At 42.0% G+C, this 23730-nt stretch overlaps 1 protein-coding gene across 1 annotated transcript; it reads left to right on the top strand.

Annotated features, from left to right (window-relative positions):
* Positions 1-4955: 4955 nt before the first annotated feature.
* On the top strand, positions 4956-7460 carry LOC118752068. Its single transcript, XM_036486917.1, has one exon. It carries the CDS (start codon positions 4956-4958, stop codon positions 7458-7460), a length of 2505 nt encoding a protein of 834 aa, XP_036342810.1.
* The last annotated feature ends 16270 nt before the right edge of the window (positions 7461-23730 follow it).

Here is a 23730-nt window from a genome sequence, read left to right as displayed (position 1 = left end):
AAAAACTAACTAATATGATAACATTGAACTAAATATTTGTTGGCAAAAATACCGTTCGATTTTATGCGTATACTGCAGAAGGGAATTTAACGCAGAACTACACTCTATGCAAAAATAGAGAGCAATTCGTTTACAATACGTTCCATTTTATGCAAAATGTATGCCTGTATACATAATTGGAATGTTTCAGTAAAATAAAGCCAGAGAAGATACTACTCACGGGCTTTATTTCCTTTCTTATGAAATAAATCAAGTTGGCGTTATTTCCTTTTCTTTGCGAAATAAAGGCCGCGGTCATTGCTGCCCTTTCGCAAAGGAAATAAAGCCCGTGGGCTTTTTGAAAGTGTGGTGTAAATACCTTGCGTTATTTATATCGCAAGCTCTAAGTGTAGTGATATTTGACACTATAAGCAAAATGAATGAATTGTGTGTTTATCAATTCTTTATATTTTTTGTATCATTACTTTTATTTACAGACAAAATTTAGAAGTGAGAAAACTTCCGGATTTAATGAAAATAAGAAGGTAGCAATGGATAATTTGGTCATCATTTCGCCTAAAAGATTAAATTCACTTCATTAATTTAATTTCATTTTCGCTTAAGAAGATTAAGAATTCTGTGTATTCATATGTGCATTAGGGTGTTCGATTATTCGCCTTTTTTACAAAACCGGTTTTCGAGTTACTCGAAAAGTTGCAATTTGAAAAAAAAAAACGTTTTCCCGATTGAGAAATTAAGTAAAACGCCGGTTAGACCGGTTTTCTTTTACTTAGTTTCCATACTTTATTGCATTTTTTCTTACTTTTTCGCATTGAGTAGTAGGACTTAGCATGGAGTTGAAGACGTCGATAACGATGTTTAACCGCAGATTAGTTTTAACCAGACATTGAGTAACCCTTTAGGGTTTTCCTTAAACTGGAAAAAGCCTTTAAAACTTCGAAAAACTCTAAATTTTTTATTGAGGCGTCAAAAATTAAAAAAAAAAATAAAAAAAAAATCGATTTGTTCGATGGAAAAATCCGATATTCGATATTCAAAAAGTCATGATTAAAAAAACGCCTAAATAATCTCCAAAAAGCCTGTGGAAATCGGTTTGGAAAAACCGAGCCAATCACCATAATATACATGCATGTGCCAAGTACTAGAAAATGCAACTCTGCAACCTCAACTACTTAGCATCAACACGACACCTGACGAAGATACAAAACGGACAGTTGAAACAAGCAAGTGTATATAATCTTGTGCTGTACAATAATTAACATTTTAAAAACTGAATAAATTGATATAAATGAACACCGCTTATCCGGAATATCTTGACAATTCTCTGAAAGTGGGACAAACCAGAGAAGATAAGAGATCTAACTCTCGCAGAATTGCGTCAGCGCTTGCGGGAATTGGAACTGCCCACTGCCGGTAACACGGCAAAGCTTATCTAATGGCTATGCGCGCAACGATTTAACGAGAGTTTCGAAAGTGCTATGAACGTAAGTATTGAACGCCGGTTGCGCTAATTAGAATGCACAATCAACTAATTACGCGTTGAATCGAGTGTAGAAGTGAATTGTACCAATTCAAGAGAAGTGCAGGAAATGGTGGAAGGTAATCATTGTCCTGAAGCAGCCATTGCATCATCGCCAAAGCAGTATGATGTGGAAGCGAAGCTATCGTTATGCCAAGCTACCAGAATGTTCGGTACAGCGCCTACATTTGAACTGACGCCGACAGTTGGAGAAGGGGAAGGGTTGGCGACGACATGCCAACCTTGGCTGACTTCCAAAACGTATCAATACAATGTTTGGAAACTTTTATACTGCGGTATTCAAACTGTTTGTACATGCAGAGTTGCGACACATTGCAACCTTATACATTGCATATTTTAAATATTCAATTTAGCAATGAACAATTTTTCTGAATTTTCCATTTTTAAAACACCAATGGTAACCAAAAACAAACGAAGCATCAACTTTGTTTCTGATGCGCTGATTGCTCTAGCGATGCGTTTCGATAACTTTTCGAATGCGTTTTGGAAAAGCATACATTGTCAACGTTTTGTAGTTCGGCGTTATGGGACATTATACTTTGTACGTATGCAAAGCAATTGACGTTTTGGAAGTCAGCCCTTCTTACTCTAATGCGGCACCGACATTATCATATGCAAGGGAAATGTACACACGGGATTTTCGAGCGACGAGTGTTTTTTCTCTTTCTTGTGCACATGAACAGTAAGCGGTCAGCTACAATGAACCAGCGGTAACAAGCTATATGTTTGGCTCAACAAGGGCGCCGGTGTATTGTCCGTACAGCGTAGAAACAACAATGCCACTCCACAACACGAATGTTTTGTCGATGCCGCGACATGTGCAGTTTACTGAAACGAATACAACAATGCCAACATATGCTTGTCAAAGTTCAATACCGACACCAACACAACTTTATGCAAATGGGCAGCGTGGTGTAGGGGTTGAGTTTGGGAATATACAAGACGTTATTGCTATTCTGCCAACATTCGACCCGAGTGTTAAAGACTTGTCGTCCGTTCAATTTATAGGACGAATCAAGCAGCTTCGCTAGGTTTATGGTTGGAGAGATCGTGTGTTGTTGTTTTGAGTCAGCACAAAGCTTAAAGGGTGTACCAAATTGTGGTTAGATTCTGCACCTGCGGTGTATGTAGACTGGGAACAGTTTGTTAATGACTTTTTACGTAAATTTCCCGCATAACAAATATGGCAGATATTCATATAAAACTCATAATATGCGCCGCATGCTAAACGAAACTCCGGAGGTGTTTTATCATCGTATTTTGGCAGTCGGTAGACAGGGTGCATTGGACGATCAGTCAATCGTCAAGTACGTAATTAATGGACTTAACGACATTGATATGCGATGGAGCTTATCAGTTAAACAATTCGAAAATTGTTATGAACTTTGTTACGTAACTCTGCGGCCGCATCCACCCACATGCTCGGTTCGCCACGGGGTACGCTTGCTTTTAGCACGAGCTAGCTCGTCGGGCTGTGGGTTGCTGTGATCACCGCTGCATGGAACCACACCATACAAAAACTCGTACCCCTCTTCTGCTTGATAGGGACACCACATACCCACCCTCAATTATTAACCCACCCCTACCTTGACCCCATTCAAAGGCTCTTGCTGCCACTGGTATTATATGGCCGGCGATCATCTTCCCTCCCTACCATGGCCGACAGTGGGCAGAATCGTCCTCGACCCCGAACTATAAGCCGCGTGTCGCCTACGCTTTCATTCTACCCCGTCCATCGTCCAATGTCCGTCCGTCTACACGCCCACATCTGGAATCAATTTTCACACGTTAATTCGATTAACAATCCATAATCAATTTATTCACACAACCGCTTACTCACTACACGTTATTCTTAAACTATGTATGCTGCGTGAACGCACCTTATAATTCAAAATTTATTTATCTAAATCACTCACTCTGGGAGCAACATCCACGAACGAGAAGCAAAATGGATCATGCGATAGCGTGCTCATAGTGGAGCAATGACGTTCTCTTACGCCAGCGCTATATATATATGTACATACATATGTGTACATACACGAATGCCTGTTCGAGCTAAAGAGTTTTTGTCAGTCGCCGTTCTACAGTCGTCATCTCCACTACAAAAATTGATTTCCTAGCAGTTTTATTTGTTTATTAAACTAGCATAATTTACAAGTTCCAGCTACAATAAAACAATATCAGTTTATTTGTTGTAAAGACTAAATATCGTTGTTAATAAAGTCATATTAATTAAAAATAAAACTAACTACAGTTGTCGGCTTCACCCTTTGTATACTGCGAATCTGCGCACAAACATTTGGTGCCCCGGGTGAGGCTAATCTGCAAAATTTGCATTTACAACGATAACACAATTGACATTTTAGCAAATGTTTAATGGATAACATTATCATCAAACTGTGTCACTGTGAACAATTTGGAGCATCAAATCGAATAGATAACTGTGCAAATACACCGGCTCATCATTAGTTTTTCTTCTGTCGAGGTGATATCGTTCACCACAAAGCAAATCGATCCCGTTGTTGCTGCTTTCACATTGGATTCCACTGCTCTGTCTCGCAAATTTCGACCAACAAATTATCATCGTTGGCTCGTTTACCGTAATCGCAGTAGGCAGCACATAAAGAACAGTTGGCGCTGCAATATCATCAAAGAACATCGCAGATTGACTTTCAAGTGACCTCTGCTTTGGACACAAAATCAACACCACAATTACTCGGATCACAGCGAACGTTTGAGAAAACGAGGTGAGTGTGTACTTATTGTTGTCTTGAGTGCTTGGTTTACAGCAAAATGAATTCCGAAACTTCACCGTTGGACATCTATACATTGCAATTGGATTTATATCGTCAAGTCAACACGGCGCTAAAAAACTTCAAAAAGGACCCTGAAGCGCGAAAAACTATTACATACTTTGAAACCAGAATCGAAACATTGACGCATTGCTACCACAAATTTGAGAAAAATCACGCTCAACTACTTCGGTCGGAACTCGAGACCGATCACTCCTACTATACTGAGGAATTTCGAGGAATTGTATTTATCGGCTCGAAGTGAAATCGTTGAAGCATTCAAAATCAAATATCCAATGACATTATTCTATGGCAGACCCAAGCGCAGCAAATAATCAAACACTGGCAAGAAACGAAACAATTGCACCGGCTGTTCGATTACCGAAATTAACAGTGCCAAGCTTTAGTGGTAGCTACACCAACTGGCCTGCCTTTTATGATGCTTATCTCCGTCTAATTCCTAATAACATTCAAATTTCTAATATCGAGAAATTTAATTATCTTCGCCTAGCTTGGCCTGATGGTCTCGATGATGATATTATGAAGTTGTTAATAATTACAACGTAACATGGCAAACGTTGGTAGGTCGTTACAATAATTCTAGAGTTTTGTTTACTCATTGTATGCAATTGTTTTTATCTCAACCGAATGTGGCCAAGGAGAATTCAACAAGGTTGAAAAACTTAATCGACACATCACGTTCGTGCCTCAGTGCATTACGCAATTTAGGTATCAAGGTTGATGAATGCGATCAAGTTTTTGTACATTTTCTTATAAGTAGACTACCTCGTGAAAGACATCACTTCTGGGAACAAGATTTGGGAAATTCAAAGGATATTCCAACATTTAAACAATTTTGTGACTTCATAGAAGTTCGTTATCGTACGCTCGAGGCAATTGAATTAAAATCGGGCTATAGTGACTCAAAAGTGGCTTTTTCTGTCCACCAAAGGTCGAGTTCAAAATCACAATCAAACCTTAAACCTAATTTTCGTCGGGAGACAAGGGTGAACTATACTACAAGTTCGATCGACAGTAAACACATTAATTGTACCGCGTGTAAAGAAGCGCACATCATTCGACGTTGTCCGAAATTTTTAGCAATGGATTGTTTCGAGCGCAAAACTATCGTTGATAACAACAAGCTTTGCGTCAATTGTCTTAGTTCTACACATTTGATTTCTACATGCCCAAGTAATCGGAACTGCCAACAATGTGGTAAACGACACCACACATTATTGCATTTTCCTCCACCCATAAACAATTCATCATCATTTGCCCGCGAAGCGGCGACATCGCCTACGTCCTTATCAACTAATCGTACCATCAGTGCTAATCGCATTCGCTCGAAAATTGTCCCATTACTGTCGAACGTAACCAAGTTCACTTCGAAAACCAATGTACTTTTACCCACAGCGGTAGTCAAAGTTAAGTGTGCTGACAGCTCTGTCATTTTATTGCGTACCTTCATCGATCAAGGCTCCTCCGGAGCTCTAGTTAGCGAGCGTGCTGCCCAAACACTTAAGTTGAGACGCTGGCCTATCAGAACTGATATCAAACTAACAAATGGTCAATGCACATCGGGAAAATTCATCACTCAATTTTCAATTCAGTCGCGAATCGATGAAAATTTCCAACTCGACGTGATAGCTTCAATCGTTAAAAATGTTACCGAAGATTTACCAGTCAAAACTATCAACTATCATGATTGGCCTCACTTACGTGATCTTGAATTGCCTGATCCCGAATTTTATCGATCAGCACCTATCGATTTACTTATCGGATCAGACCTATTTTCGGATTTAATCATGGAGGGTCTACGAAAGGGTCAAAGCGATGAACCCATTGCACAACAAACAGCTTTCGGCTGGATTGTATCGGGTAAAGCAATATCAATTTCAAAACCGGAAACATCAGACATCATAACAAATTGTTCTCACATTTCATTGAAAAATTTGGATGCGTTTGTTAAGCAGTTTTACGCTCTTGAAAGTATTCCAATGGAGGAACAATATACACCTGAGGAGATATGGTGTCAAAACTACTACCAAAACACTACAGTTCGTAAGCCAAATGGCAAATATTTAGTACGTCTGCCATTGAAAACGCGTTTTGATCCTAATTTGGCGTTAGGAAAGACACGCCAAGCAGCACTTAATCGTTTTTATTCACTTGAGCGTAAATTCAACAACAATCCCAACATCCGAGATCAATACAATGCAACAATTAAAGAGTATTTCGATCTCAATCAAATTCAGCATGTCACAACTACCGAAGAACAATATTTGCAGTTCCACAACTATCAACCATCGTATTCATGTTGCACATTGCCTCATCATGACGTGATTAAGGAAGATAGCCTGACAACAAAGTGTCGCGTTGTTTATGATGCTTCAGCCAAATCTTCCAATGGTAAATCATTAAATAACATTCTTTACACTGGTCCACGACTCCTAAACGATTTGCTAGCAGTTTTATTGAACTGGCGTCTACATGTTTACGTCATCACTGCGGACATCGAAAAAAAGTTCTGTTGTATCGATATGCATGAAGAAGATTCTGAATACCAACGAATTATTTGGCGCAACCCAGATGGTCAAATTACAGAATATAAACTTACAACGGTAACATTCGGCACCGCGTCAGCACCATACTTGGCAAACGAAACTATACATCGGTTAGCGCGCGATGAACGTCAGCGTTATCCGTTGGCCGAACCAGTGTTAATGAGAGAGACTTACGTCGATGATGTTTACACAAGAAATGAAACTGTGGAACAAACTATTGAAATTCGGAATCAAACACAAGCAGCCTTAGCTTCAGCCGGCATGAAACTTCACAAGTGGGCTAGCAATTCGACGGAATTACTCAAATTAATTCCCCCAGACCAACATTGTAGTTCGACTGCTCTCGAGTTAAACAGTGATGAAACAATGAAAACATTAGGCATGCGTTGGCAGGCAAATAGCGACAGTTTTCGTTATAAGCTCAATTTTGATATCAGTGTCAACCATAAATCCGTTACAAATCGTACCGTGCTTCCGGCAATATCGAGACTATTTGATCCTTTAGGCTTGATTAATCCCGTTATCGTCAATGTGAAGATATTTCTGAAACATTTGTGGTAGTTCAACTTAGATTGGGACGATCCTCTTGCAGAGGGCTTGCTCAATGAATGGAAACAAATTGAATTCGATCTACAAGTTATTAAGGAAATTCAAATTCCGCGCTGGTTGAAATATTTACCGTCCACAATCGAATTCGTCGAAATTCATGCATTCAGTGATGGTTCCACACAAGCTTACGCATCCGACATATATCTTCGCGTTAAAGATGAACAGGATAATTATCATACTAACATTATCACAGGCAAAAGCAAGGTAACACCAAAACCACCAATATGCATTCCTCGTATCGAACTCTGTGCAGCAGTGTTAAACATCAAACTGGTCAAATGGGTACTAAAACACATAAATATCCCCGGAAACCAAATAAAGGTCTATTATTGGACGGATGCTACAATGGTTTTGTCCTGGATAAGAGGTGATATCAATCGCTGGCCTGTTTTCGTCGCTAATCGTATTGGACTCATTCATACCGAATCACACTTCAAGCAATGGCATCACGTTTCGACACATGAAAACCCTGCTGATTACTCATCAAGAGGTTTAACACCAGCTCAACTTATAGATTGCGATTTGTATTGGCATGGCCCGACTTGGTTGTGCAAATCTAAAGACAAATGGCCTGTTTCGGATTGGACCTTTGTAGAGGAAGAAAACCTCGAACAATTAGTCAACGTTGCTGCCTTTGTTCGATCGATACTCGTCTTATACTCGTTTGGTACGCATCACTGCAATATTAAGGCGAGTTAAGCACAATCTTACAAATTCCCAAAAAAAATCGTCGATTAGGTTCACTAACAGCTGCCGAGTTACACGACAGTCTCATTTGTTTAGTTCGGATTATTCAGAAACAATGTTTTTACGCCGAGCTTAAGGCGCTTTCAAGACACGAAATAGTGTCAAGTAAAAGTGATCTTATCAGCTTAACTCCGTTTCTAGACGATAACAAGATTATTCGGGTGCGAGGTCGTTTACAGCACGCGAAAATTCCTTACCGTGAAAAGCATCCGATCATTATACCGAAAAATCATCGTTTTACGCAGCTACTAATTGATTTTGCTCATCAATCAACACTCCATAGGGGAATTCAACTTACCTCAGCATTTCTTCGCAAACGCTTTTGGATAATTCATGTTCGCAAAACAATCGCAGCTAGAATTAAAAAATGCATCGTCTGTTTCCGTCAAAGACCGCAATGTTCGACACAGCTAATGGGAGATTTACCAGAACCAAGAGTTACAACAAACGTTCGTCCATTTTCGGCTACGGGTGTTGATTACACAGGAGCCATTGAACTCAAAGCATCACGTTATCGCGGGCATACCACATACAAAGGCTACATTGCCATTTTTATTTGTTTAGGAACTAAAGCTGTGCGTCTCGAAGCCGTTTCTGGTATGTCAACTTATGATTTTTAGTGCATTTTATTGGTCGCCGCGGTCTTTGTCATGATATGTATAGCGATTGCGGCACAAACTTTATGGGTACTGACAAGGTACATAAAATACAAGCACAAAAATTTCGTGAGTCACTTCAAAGTGATATCGTACCATTTCTGGCTAACAAGGGCATCCAGTGGCATTTTAACCCGCCACATTCGCCAAATTTTAGGGGATTATGGGAAGCAAATGTAAAGGCACTAAAACTTCATTTGAAACGTATTTGCAATGGTACACCGCTCACATTTGAAGAACTATCCACAGTACTGGCAAGAATTGAGTCGTGCCTAAATTCTCGACCGCTGTGCGGGTTAACAACAGACAGTGACGACCGGTAACACGTCACCACAACACAAACAAAAATAACACTAGAAAATAACACAAATAAAAATAACACTGACAAAAATAACACAAACAAAAATAACACAAACAAAAATAACACAAACAAAAATAACACAACCAAAAATAACATAAACAAAAATAACACACAAAAATAACGCCGAGAGGTGTTCTCTGCAAAAGGTGTTCAGCCCCTTGTCTTCGCAAAACAGAAAGAGAATTCTACTTTGTGAGGGTTATAATCCCTAATTGCGGCCGAAGGCCGCCTACGCGGGAAGGTGTTCTCTGCAAAAGGTGTTCAGTCCCTTGTCTTCGCAAAGCAGAAAGATAATTCTACTTTGTGAGGTTATAATCCCTAATTGTGGCCGAAGGCCGCCTACGCAGAAAGGTGTTCTCTGCAAAAGGTGTTCAGCCCCTTGTCTTCGCAAAACAGAAAGAGAATTCTACTTTGTGAGGGTTATAATCCCTAAGCGCGGCCGAAGGCCGCCTACGCAGAAAGGTGTTCTCTGCAAAAGATGTTCAGCCCCTTTTCTTCGCAAAACAGAAAGAGAATTATACTTTGTGAGGGTGATAATCCCTAAACGCGGCCCAAGGCCGCCTACGCAGAAAGGCGTTCGCACACTCGTAAATATCATACACATATATATATATAACTCAGTTGAATAATAACACGCAATAATATGCTTTGCACTTTATTTTATAACATTGATTTTAATTCATCTATTACGCTAAACAACATATATTTATGAAGAAAGATTATATGCAACAGCTTTCAAATACTGCATTAGGTACCCTCAGATTCATACCTTGCCACTACATTTTCTAGTCTAGTATCTAGATCTCGATAAGTTTTACGCTTCTTCGATGCAATCGATCTTCCAGCCATATGCTGATCCAACATTACTTGGGTCAGTTGTTGTTCTGCCTGTAGTGCTACAATGAATTTCCCAATAGAGGAATGAGCGGCTGACACACGCCTATTGAAAGCATTATGCCAGCCCTCTACTGCATTATTGGTTCGTGCCAATTGATTCAGTACTGCTGAGTAAACATTCCAAAGATAAATTGGGGAAACGAGGTTGACGCCAAGTTCCCCGGTGTTCATAACCGATCCAGTTTTCTGTCATATAAGTAAGGACTGTAGAAAGATCTGCTGAATGTTTACGATAATAGCTACTTGCAACTAGCTCCTGATACACCTTCACTACATCCTCGTGATATACGTAAGCCAGAGCCATTAACATCTTGATGTGTAAGGCAAATTTTTCATCTTCGCCATAACGTTTCTTCAGTCCACAAGTCTGTAAGCAGCTTATGAGACACTGAGTAAAATGAAAGTAACAACCTTGCACTGATATGTCTGGAAACTGGCCCTCAACTGCATTTACAAAACCCAATTCAAAATCAGTGACAACTACATCCGGATTTAGTTCTGGCTCTTGCTCTTTCAATTTCTGCAGGATTTTGACGTATAGCTTCTTGGTCTTCTTTGGGGCCAATATATAAACTAATGGCAAAACTTTGTGGTCGATCATACCATGTATAGTATATAGCTGGCTGAAAATAGACGGTACCAAGGCGCATCAATTACAGGTGATAGGGATAGAAGCTGTGCTTCTTCTTATGAGCACGCTTGTGTCAAATTATCGTCTGTTTTGCTTTATTTACATATCCGCGTATACATACACATATACGTATATATATACCCTGCAAACAAATGCTCCCCAAATCTTTAAGAGTGTCGGAAATTTGTTACGATTCTTTTAGAAATCTGTAAAGAACGCAATATGAAGCGGTTGACAAGAACTAGTAAAAAAATTTCTGTATGATTTCTTAAAGAAAATTCTTAAAAAAATTGTGAAACCTTTCAGAATTCTATGAAATCTTGGTATGCAGGGTATACATATACATACGAATATGAATAGATAAAGAAGATGTTGATGACACAAGGAGTTCATACCAACGGTAAATGTTGTTTTTGTACGATTGCTACAACCTGTAGTTGTTGAATCATGGACGGTACTGACGAAAAGGTGCCATCACAAAACCAGTTTTTACAATTTGCTAAACAATGTAAATGTTCTCTTGTCGCAAATATTAGAAAACGTTTCTTATTACCACCACTATCATGCAATAAAAATTGTTCACCAGTCTGTGTCCAAATCTTTCCTACTTGCTGGTGTTAGTATCGGAGGATTAACCGCTTGCCTTACTCTTTGAACAGTACGAATCAATTGTGCCACGGGGGGGTAATTGTGCTGCTGTTTCTGATGAGACGCCCTGTAGGGCCTGCGTAATAATGGCACCAGTCTCAGTGCCTATAGGCTGTCGGCAAGGGCTTTTGCATTGTGGACAACTTTTCGTGACTTCACATCAGAAATATCAGGTGTGTATGCCCACCTTCAGATAATGTGATGATTTTCCCTAAAGAAATGGAAAATAATTTAAAATATGATATTGTGATGTGATGATTTAGTGATGAGTTATTGCCGTCGAAGTACCCATTGAATTTTTGATTACATTTTAGTTACCTGCTGGAGTGCTTGTTGTCGTGTAAATGAGGCAGCTGCATTGTTTTTTACATCCATATTTAATATACCTCCAGGTCACTTTGTAAGGATTTTCACGAAGCAGTTGATAGAGATAATTCTTGTATAATAATAAGGGTTTACCTTTTTGACTAAGCACAAAATACAAAGGCATGGCGTCAACGCAAATAAAATAGCGAAACTGAATAGTTAAATTAAACAATTCAAGTAGAAGCGAGCATTTAGTTTCTCCACCTCACTCTAATAGGCTGACTTTGACAATGTCATACCAAAAGAATCATACTCCGTTATTAAAGAGTATTTTTTAACTTATCAACTTATATCAGTGCATAACACAACTACATACAGCTATGGCCATAGATTTAGCACCAATATTGAAATAATTTTGTTTGCAACTTATGTTTATTATTTGTTTTTAATATAATTCAATCTACATATTACCGAAATCATGGCGCAAGAAACTGGCGAAGTAATAAAACAGCTTTCTCGCTTTATTTTCTGTCAAAATTCGAAAAACTGTCATCAACATTTCAAACTTCTGTGGCCATAGCTGTATTTATGGCATCACTACGGGCGAGGTTATGCAGACGGTCACCGGCTGTATTGGTTCCCAATTGTTGTTATTTCTTAGTCGAAATCATACAAACATATACATATATGTATGTATGTACATACATACGTATGTATGATTGCATACAGAAAAATATATGGCTCTACATAGAACAAAATTTTAAGTGAAAATAACTGCCGCGGCATTATTAAAGTGATATATACTCTTAAAAAAAATGGTTGAGTGAGTGATTGAGTTTATATTGTTTAGCGCATAATATATATTGGCTACTCCGTAGTGCGATGCGAGAGAGAAATGCGATGCGATAGAGAAATGTGATGCGCTAGGCAATTGCATAGTCTAGGTTAGACACGGAAACTTTTGTTGCCGCGAAGACAGGGCGACGAGGAAAGAGGAAGGGCACCGAGTTGCTCGTGCTCGAGCAACATGCTTTGTGCTCTCATTCGCGCTATTGAATACACCAAATTGTCACCTTCTATTTCGGCGAATTAATATTCACCTACCTAATGCACTGACTGGGTGCAACAACACTGCAAAGTGCCAAACCAAACAAATAAATGACCGCATAAAAGGAGATGACAAAAAACCAAGCAATCAGAAGACGGTTGGGCGAGGATTATAATTTTTGCTTGTGTAATTTTAGTTTGTGTTATTTTTGTTTGTGTTATTTTTGGTTGTGTTATTTTTGTTTGTGTTATTTTTGTCAGTGTTATTTTTGACAGTGTTATTTTTGTTTGTGTTATTTTTGTGTGTTATTTTTGTTTGTGTTATTTTTGTTTGTGTTGTGGTGACATGGAACCGTGACGACCTAGCCGTATTAACCCCTGGCCATTTTCTGATCGGCGATTCATTACTTGTTCCACTTGAACAGCTGTTTTGGATGTCTCGCCTACTCGACAATATTTTAAATTACAACGACAACTTCAACAATTTTGGAAGCGCTGGTCTTCGGATTGCCTTAGTCATTTACAATCGCGATCCAAGTGGCGCAATCAACAACCTAACTTGAGAGTAAATGACCTCGTCATCGTGAAAGACGATCGTTTACCACCGAATCAATGGCTAATTGGAAGAATCGTCGATACTCATCCCGGAAGCGATGACTTGATGCGTGTTGTTACCGTTCGTACCAAAAATGGAAATTATAACCGTTGCGTGTCGAAGATTTCTCGTCTACCCATCGATACACCTTATGAGCACTCAATGTAGTACACACTCTCGTAACATAAATAGCCTCTTTTTCTTTTGTTTCCCATCAGATCTAGCAAATACCACAGTAGCATCAAGCCAGCATAGAAACTATATATGTAACAGCGGCGTTTAACATTTACCGTCAATTCAGTGCGGATCATTTATCGACTATGGGGATTCGTATGCCACGGATATGGCATAGCGGGCCGGCATGCGTGAACGCACCTTACAATTCTAAATTTATTTATCTAAATCACTCACTCTGGGAGCTACATCCACGAACGAGAAGCAAAATGGATCATGCGATAGCGTGCTCATAGTGGAGCAATGACGTTCTCTTACGCCCGCGCTATATATATATGTACATATGTGTACATACACGAATACCTGTTCGAGCTAAAGAGTTTTTGTCAGTCGCCGTTCTACAGTCGTCATCTCCACTACAAAAATTTATTTCCTGACAGTTTTATTTGTTCATTAAACTAGCATAATTTATAAGTTCCAACTACAATAAAACAATATCAGTTTATTTGTTGTAAAGACTAAATATCGTTGTTAATAAAGACATATTAATTAAAAATAAAACTAACTACAGCTGTCGGCTTCACCCTTTGTACACTGCGAATCTGCGCACAAACATATGCATATACATACATGACCTGTTCAACCGGCCTCGTCTTAGATAACTAGTGCAATTATATACATGAAAAATTTAATTCAAACGAAGTATAAGGGTTTGTCGCTTAATCTCACTCAACCTCGGAAGCAATAGACGTATTCAATAGAAATATTAACGCGATAGAACGCAAAACGGTTAGATGACCCTGTTCGGAGACCGCACGGGTTTTGGGCGGCAAAATTCACCCTACGTAGCCTACCACCTACAAGACGTCTTGTGCGGGTGTGCCAAGCAAATGTAGTTTGTTCACCCTACCAATCTCCCCCACCTGCTTTTCTAACTTATACCCGGACTCTCCTCAAAAGCAATTCGTAAATTCGTATGTGTGAGACTGCGCGAATAATCCTGATTAACAAACCTAGCGAACTAGACTATGAACTATCTCAGCGAATAACAAATTGGATGAACTAGGAAAATAAAACGTTATCAAGGAAAACTTAAGCTACTTTACGTCGTCGTTGAACTTAAGGAGTATCGCCTTAGGATTAAGTTGTTTTATAATGGTTGATGATGATCACAATATAATAACCACGTGCTTATTTAAAATCGCCTGGTGCGGCGCAACTGCCGGTTGCAGCTCTTGCACGTAAATTTTCGCGCACACTAACTTCGCGATTTCTGCCGTCAAAATTTGCTATGCACCCGAAATCACGTGTAAAAACTTACAGGCTCACCGGACACTCTGGGTGCTGCTGGAAATTTTCCTCGAGACTACTCTGTCACTCACGTACCCTTGCTCTTCAGATTTGCTGCCATGAAGGCTCAACATTCAGCATGCAACATAACTGAAGGCTCATAAAGGAGTTTCTGGAGCCACCCAGGGCCTGACCATGGAGGTATAAATTCAAGACGCAGAGGATGGCCGCTCCCAAATACAGAAAGAGTACTCCCTAGGCGCACACCGTACACGCGCCCTGTTGCCGGCAAAATTCTGCTGGTGTAGGAACTTGGTGTTCTTCGCTCACTCTCTTCTGCGTGATGGTTTCGCTTCAACCTGGACAGGTGCTTTCGACAGTTCAGCTGGTGCCGCCAAGGAATTGTTTGCTGCTTGTCTTTGGCTAAAATTAGAGCTCCGAGAATTGCTTCCACCTCAAGCAACTATTGCCGGAAAAGGAAAGAATGTGCTGGAGATTCTTTGCACGTAAGAAATTTTGTCAGTGAAACGTGAAATGTCAGCTGAGTGGGAGGTGTTCGGTAAAGGTGGCTCATGGTCGCATTTGCGCCGGCCAAATTTGTTCTAAATCCGTGTGACCGCAACAGGGCGAGTGATTTAGCTAAGGCTGCGATGATGAAGCGCTCGAAAAGCTGGTCTTATTTTAATGTCTTTGTAATGTCTAGATTATGTTCGGAGATCTTTCGCGGGATAGATACCGACGGAACGCCCTCTTACGTCGCCTACCTCATATAAAGAGATACCCTTAACGGCAAGAATAACCGACTTGAGATACTTAGCTGCGAGTTTCGCATTATATCCTTCGACATCATTGCTCAGCTTAAAGTTCTTCCGGTAAACAGTCTGGCCCTCGCGATATACAATTGGACGAGATCTTGTGTTATATGCTCGCTGTCCCTTCCTATGCGCCTCGTCTAGTCCCTTTACCAGCTTTTCCCTTATTAACGCAAGTCGATCTGGCGTAGATAAAATCTCTGCTTCGGTTTCACACAATGAGCCTACTCTTCAGAGTATATCGTACGCATTCCCATGTTGGATCATGGTCTGCCCAAATACGGCTTTATATGGTTCCATATCAATCGCTTCGCGAATTGCGCTACGCAGCGCGAAAGCCGCTTCTGAGACGTACTGGTCCCAATTACGGTGATCTCCCCCATTCAAATACGTTCGGATTATGGCAAGCAGGGATCGTTGCACCCGCTCCGATGCGTTGGCCTGTGGAGCGTAAAGCGCGGTACTGACATGTTTAACACCATACCCTTGTATGCACTTCGCAAAGCATTCGGACGTAAATTGTCGGCCATTGTCGGAGTGGATGACCTCCGGAACACCGAAAACGTGCGATATAATGTTCGGGGAATTAGAGCATTCGCAAAGCTCACACTCGGTAATGAACTTTCTCACATCTCCCGCCATGCCTGGCCAATAATACCAAGCTCTCAACCTGTACAGTGTTTTGGCGATTCCGCCATGGCCTCCGGACCTGTTGCAATGCATCTCTCTAAGGAGCGGTTCTCTCAGACCTTCTGGAACCCAAATTTTCCATAAAGACTCCTCCGTTTCGTCCGATAGCCTAGGAAGAACCCTTTTATATACAACGCCGTCTGCAACACGTAGATCTGGCAACCGAATGGCGTTTTTGTTGACACGCCGTTTCAGGGACGCATACGCCTCGCTCGAAAACTCCGCTGAGTTCGGGTCCAGCCTAGGTACCATCTCTTGAACCACGATCTCCTCCATATGCATGTGGCTCCGGGCATCGGGTACCACATTCTGAGCCCCTTTCCGATGCTCTATCTTAAAATCGATCGACTGCAACTTCAGACTCCATCGGGCAAGACGGCCCGAGAGGTCCTTCTGCCCCATCAACCACTTGAGGCTCATGCGGTCGGTAATGATGGTGAACGGAAGGCCCTTTATGTATGCGTGAAACTTCTGCACGCTGACAACTGCCGCCAGGCACTCCAACTCCATGATAGTGTAGTTCCGCTGCGCGGAGTTCAGTTTATGCGACATGAAAGCGATGGGCCTTTCGAAATAGGACGCTTCCAATGCCTTGCGTTGAAGCATCGCACTTAATGGAGAAGTGCTTCTCGAAGTCCGGGTTTACCAGTACATCCGTAGAGATCAGCGCTTTCTTTAACTCTGCGAAATCTTGTATGGCCTCCTCGGTCGCCGCAAATGCCTTTCTCTTTCGCAGGCAATCCGTTAACGGTGCGGCCGTCATGGCGAAATTGGGTAAACCGCCTATACCACCCGCACATGCCCAAAAATCGCCGTAGCTGTTTGATGGTTGTTGATGGACTAGAGTTTTGCTTGGTCGGTTTTCAACTGACCTTGTCCCACAATAAAGCCGAGCTACTTAGTTCCTTTTGGCAAAATTTCGACTTCTCCAAGTTAATCGTGAGACCGCGCCTGCAAGACATTCGGCTACTTCCGCCAAGTGCACTAGATGAGAGTCGAAATGCGGAGAACAGATCAACAGATCATCTATGTAAACGAATACATGCTCTCGTAACCGAGAAGGGATGACCTTATCCATTAGACTGTAGATTAGATCTACAAAGTCTCTGGCTGGCGCTGCACAGTCCGAACGGCATCACTTTAAACTGGTACAACGGCCGGCCGGGGACTGTAAACGCGGTTTTTCCCTAGATGAGCTCTCCAAAGGGATTTGCCAAAAGGCATCCTTAAGGTCAATTCCCGAGATAAAGTAGGTTTCCCTCAGCCGTGATAAAATTCCTTCCACATGTTGCGTCGGATATGCATCCTCTTTAGTGCGCTCATTTAGTTTACGCATGTCCACGCACAAGCGTTTCTTTCCCGGTTTCTCAACCAGAACGATTGGCGAACTCCAGGAGCTATTGCTCTCCTCAATGACGTCAAGCTTCAGCATACGGTCAATCTCGTCATACATTGGATAATGTCTCTGGTTTATGGGAATCGTATCGTCGAAAAGTTCTATGAGGTGTTCCATGACGTGTGTCCTCCCCAGGCCGAGCTCCGTAAAAGATGGAAATAGCTTTTTCACTCGCTCCAGCCTTCTAAGGTCTGTTGCTGCGAGGTCAATTTGGTTCGGGTCCCTCATATCGAGTTCGGAAACTACTGCTGGTGCAATTCCGAAAGCATCTCAAAAATCAATTCCCAGGTAGAGATCCTGTTGAAGACTTGGCACTAAATACAGCACCATCTCTACCATTTTTCCGCGCCAGCTAACCGTATCACTGACCTTGCCTACTACAGCCTGTGTTTTACCGTCCGCAGTCTTCAAACTCTTATTCATCATATGTACCTTGTCTTTCAGTCTGTCTGTCCGCTGTCCAATTATCCCTGCACCTGAATACCGTCTATGTCTACCCTAACGTAAGGCCGTCTATCCCTCCTCGGATCACCGTCCCTTCAATCGCCTTCATTTCCTTCTTTTTGTCGCGTGAGAGTTTTCTAATTTTTTAAATTTTCTTCCAAATCCTGCTATGTTCTGCTTTGGGCACATCTATATGTGAGCCAGAGTCACTTCCAAATATTCGCTTCTTGGCGGCGTCGTATCTCTGCTGCCTCTCCTGCAGCGAAAGTAACGGTGTTACCTTCCGCTCGCTCCTCGCATCGCTCGTCGTTTGGAGTTTCATAAGAGGTTTTATGCTTCCGGGCTCTGGCACCATTGGCAAGGCTCCCCGGTTTTCCCGCCAATATCTCATGCTAGGACGATTGCATTTATAGCACGTCACACGATGCAGTTTGTCGTCGCAGGTGCTGGATGTTACGCACCCCGGCTCGTCGATCGCCTTCTTAGGCCCCGCATCTCTGTGTGGATCTTTTCGTGTGAATTTGTCCTTTGCCGGTCTATACAATGCCTCTACTGTATCAGGATCTTTCTCGGCTGGTTCGATATCGAGCTCCTCCACCGTCTTTCTGCGGAACGTTTTCGGCTCGAACTCCGCCAAGTGTTTCCCAGCCCGACGGCATTCCGATCTCAGTTCTTCTAAAGTATCTATCCGGCATCCGAAAATCAAGTTTTTGATTCGCGGCCTAAGGTTTCTTCGGATGTGATTCCTCATCACAGTCCGCCTTCCGAAAGTGCTCCACAATAGAGCAACGAAAGAAATTATATTCTCCGACATCTCCGTCGCAATGCTCCTCCATGTACAACCAGCACCATTCTTGGGCCTGCCCCTCTAAAAGCAAATGAAAATTCGCATACAAGTCCTGCGGCGAAATGTTGTGCATCTTCCGAAGCGTTTCGACTCTAAATAAAAATCGTTCGATGGGAATCGACTTCGGCCCCCCCATCAAACTTAAGGTTCCAGTTACGAACAACTTTGGTTGCATCCCTCTCGAAGCAGAAGCTCGACTCGCGTTTGCGTTTCGTCGAAGTCGGCGGAAGCTTTTTATTCGCCCCTGTTGTGGCCTCGGTTCTGCCAGGAATGCGATCTTCCTCGATTGATCCAGTGTCATCGGTATCCATTTCTGAATGCCAGTCTCTACGACTTGCAGGTGTTCGCTCGCGAATGTCCCCACTTTCCAAGCTGGACAACCTGTCATATCCTTTCGCAGGGTTTGAATCAATCCTTTGACCGCGTCCGTTGTTGAGCGGCTTACATCCATTTGGTATTGACAGAACATGGGCTCAAATTTCCGCAATAGCTCTTCTCCCATTGCATCCAACGCCACGGTCTTAGGACTCCGCTTATCCGCTTGAACTCCTCCCTTACTCGCTGTAGCCACATCCGAGTCTTGCCCATCCGGAACGCTTCCTGCTTGCGCGCCCTGATCGTCATGTCCAATATCTTCTTTCGTAATTTCAATAGCAGTCTGCTCTGCTGGAGCATCGCCCCTGAGCCCCACACTCGTCTTTGACGGGTTCGTCATTTTGCACAACGCACCCACCAAAAAAAATCTTATTTAAATATATAGAAAAGGAATAATATGTATGTAATTGCTGGAATAAATTAATATCGTAGCGTATTAAGTTAGCCTAAATGTTAAATTTAGAAGGAAATATGTAATATATATCAAGAGCTTGTGTCATTAAGGTTTATGCGATAATGTGATAAAACGATGTGTTGAAATGTAGCGTGAAGTTGTGACTTTGATTTCCAGATGTGACGCCTGTCCGCCTAACGTTGTCTGTCAACTTACTGTCCAAAAGAAATATATTTAATTCGTGAACCCCTAACACGACACTGCAGTCCGACAGATCCCTTTTGTCTAAACTGGATATCGTTAGCCGCCCACCTAAGCAAAAAAATACTAACGCTGCAGACACATTCAGCTGGCCCTTCAAAAGTCCAGCTAAGATATCTTAATAGCTCCCCCCGGTTACAACCCGGTCCCGATACATTAGTTCGCTCTAAATATAGCTGAACGAGATACCTGTTAACCCGATCTGATCTAAATTTCGGCGGCGTTTGACCCCTGCCACAATTGTCCAGCTGTGAGTCAGCCAAGCAAGCTGCCAGTAGCCTAACCATCAAATTTTCAAGACCACAACTACTCATCGACACATTTGGATGGCGCGAAACTCTGTCCAATCAAGATACCAAACGCATAGCCTACAGCCAACCAAAACGAATCAAAAATTTAAATAAATTATGTGGTGTTCCGCACCTGTGTCCGAAAATTATTTATTAAGGAGCACCACTTCGCTGTGGGCCCCACGTTGGGCACCATTTTGTTACGTACGGGTTGCCAGATGCCACGCCTCCTTGCTTTCAACACGAAGACCTCCTCACTCTGCGCCCGCATCCACACACATGCTCGGTTCGCCACGGGGTACGCTTGCTTTTAGCACGAGCTAGCTCGTCGGACTGTGGGATGCTGTGACCACCGCTGCATGGAGCCGCACATTACAAAAACTCGTACCCCTCTACTGCTTGATAGGGACACCACATACCCACCCTCAATTATTCCCCCACCCCTACCTTGACCCCATTCAAAGGCCCTTGCTGCCACTGGTGTTATATGGCCGGCGATCATCTTCCTTCCCTACCATTGTCGACAGTGGCCAGAATCGACCTCGACCCCGAACTATAAGCCGCGTGTCTCCTACGCTTTCATTCTACCCCGTCCATCGTCCAATGTCCGTCCGCCCACACGCCCACATCTGGAATCAATTTTCACACATTAATTCGATTAGCAATCCATAATCAATTTATTCACACAACCGCTTACTCACTACACATTGTTCTTAAACTATGTATGCATGTACATATATGACCTGTTCAACCGGCCTCGTCTTAGATAACTAATGCAATTATATACATGAAATATTTAATTCAAACGAAGTATATGGGTTTGTCGCTTAATCTCACTCAACCTCGGAAGCAATAGAGGTATTCGATGGAAATATTAACGAGATAGAACGCAAAATGGTTAGATGAACCTGTTCGGAGACCGCAGGGGTTTTGGGCGGAAAAAATCCGCCCTACGTAGCCTACCACCTACAAGACGTCCTGTGCGGGCGTGCCAAGCCAATGTAGTTTGTTCACCCTACCAATCTCTGCTTTTCTAACTTATACCCGGACTCTCCTCAAAAGCAATTCGTGAATTCGTATGTGTGAGATTGCGCGACTAATCCTGATTAACAAACCTAGCGAACTAGGCTATGAACTACCTCAACGAATAACAAATTGGATGAATTAGGAAAATAAAACGTTATCAAGGAAAACTTAAGCTACTTTACGTCGACGTTGAACTTAAGGAGTATCGCCTTAGAATTAAGCTGTTTTATAATGGTTGATGATGATCACAATATAATAACCACGTGCTTATTTAAAATCGCTTGGTGCGGCGCGACTGCCGGTTGCAGCTCTTGCAAGTAAATTTTCTCGCACACTTCGCGATTTCTGCCGTCGAAATTTTCTATGCACCCGCAATCACTTGTAAAAACTTACAGGCTCACCTGACACTCTTGATGCTGCTGGAAATTTTCCTCGACACTAATCTGTCACTCACGTACCCTTGCACTTCAGATTTGCTGGCATGAAGGCCCAACATTCAGCATGCAACATAACTGAAGGCTCATAAAGGAGTTGCTGGGGGCACCCAGGGCCTGACCATGGATGTATAAATTCAAGACGCAGAGGATGGCCGCTCCCAAGTACAGAAAGAGTACTCCCTACGCGCACACCGTACACGCGCCCAGTTGCCGGCAAAATTCTGCTGGTGTAGGAACTTGGTGTTGCTTCGCTCACTCTCTTCTGCGTGATGGTTTCGCTTCAAAGGAATTGTTTGCTGCTTGGCTTTGGCTAAAATTTGAGCTCCGAGAAATGCTACCACCTCAAGGAACCATCGCCGGAAAAAGGGAAAGAATGTGCTGGAACGTAAGAATTTTTGTCAGCATGTAAAAAGTGAAACGTCAAATGTCAGCTGAGTGGGAGGTGTCCGGGAAAAGTGGCGCATGGTCGCATCTGCGCCGGCCAAATTTGTTTTAAATCAGTGTGACCGCAACAACTTTTAAAATCTAATGTCAACTATTGTGAGTATAATTCGTATAAAACTAATACGACGGTTAAACAAAATACACAAGGTGATGTTGTGAACAAAGCTGTGGATCAGTCAATCAAAAACAAAAATCGAAACGAAGGTTCGAATGTTGTATGTTTTAATTGCCGTAAGACTGGGCATATATCACGACTGTGATAAACCACAAAACGTGTAAAATGAAGCAAATGTAACAAGCGCCGGAGCTGCCAAAAGGGGCATGTAATGCGATCAAGGCAACAAAAAAGCAAATGTACATACAAAATATTATAAATCAATTACAGTGTTCTGATTGGTGAAAATGTGTTGTGCTCACATGGTAATCGCTTTATGATTAGGGATGCAAACGATGCATCGATATTTTTGAAACATCAATAATATCGGTTCAAAATCGATGTTTGCCATCGATGTTTACAATTTTCCAAAATCGCAAAATTACGATACATCGATGAGAGTTTCAGGATGTCTTACTTATGCTTCTAAAATTTTTTGACTGAGCATAAAATCAATTACTTTTTCTTTTGAGGAGCATTCAGAAATTCCGAGTTTACTCTTATCTTTGGATATTAAAAATGCTTACTTAGTCATTAAAAAAAGGACCGGGAAATTTCAAAATAATGATCTGAAACGAAAGAATATTGTTACGACTATCCTCGAAGCTTTGGGGGATTTCCCAAATATACTCCGGCTCGTCTCGCTGGATTGTTAAATAAATGCTCACGATGACCAAATTGTAGTACAATTAACTTTATTGTACAACAAACAATTTAAAATACTCGCGTATACAGTAAAAACACTACAATACTTGCAATTACAACGCTTTACCGAACTTGTTACACACAATTAAACTTATAGCTTGCTTATTCGCAACTCGCTTCTCTGCTCACTTTACTTGTAGCTTGCTGACTTGTAACTCACTCACCTCGCGGTGGCGGCGCCCTTATATACCTGCGCTGGCACTTATGGCAACTCCAGAACATTCTGAAGTTTATCGCTCATTCTCTTTCTCTCGCTGTTCGCAGTGTTCATCCAACTTGACGTTTCTCTTTGTGGAACATTCTACGTCATTCTTCGAACATTCTACCTATTTCTCGTTGTTCGCTTTGTGTTGCCGCAGTATTCGCCACACTGCCCTCCACCTAAGTCTGATCGTCCCGATCAGACACACTTGCCGCTCCAACCGCTGCAAGTCTTTCCAAGTGGACCACTTTCATTTTGGTCTTCGGTCTCCCCATTGTCTGGATTCGATGCACTGTGTCCTTCAGCCGTTTGTCAATCCTATACGGACCTTTCCAGTTACGATGTTGTTCGGAGGTGAAGCCTTTCGTCGGCTGCGGCATGTGCAACAACACC

Source organism: Rhagoletis pomonella, unplaced genomic scaffold (assembly GCF_013731165.1).
Source record: "Rhagoletis pomonella isolate Grant_MI unplaced genomic scaffold, Rhpom_1.0 Rhpom_scaffold_01205, whole genome shotgun sequence".
NCBI classification, from domain to species: domain Eukaryota; kingdom Metazoa; phylum Arthropoda; class Insecta; order Diptera; family Tephritidae; genus Rhagoletis; species Rhagoletis pomonella.
The sequence above is the reverse complement of the archived record's forward strand: the minus strand, read 5'-3'. Positions and strand labels throughout refer to the sequence as shown.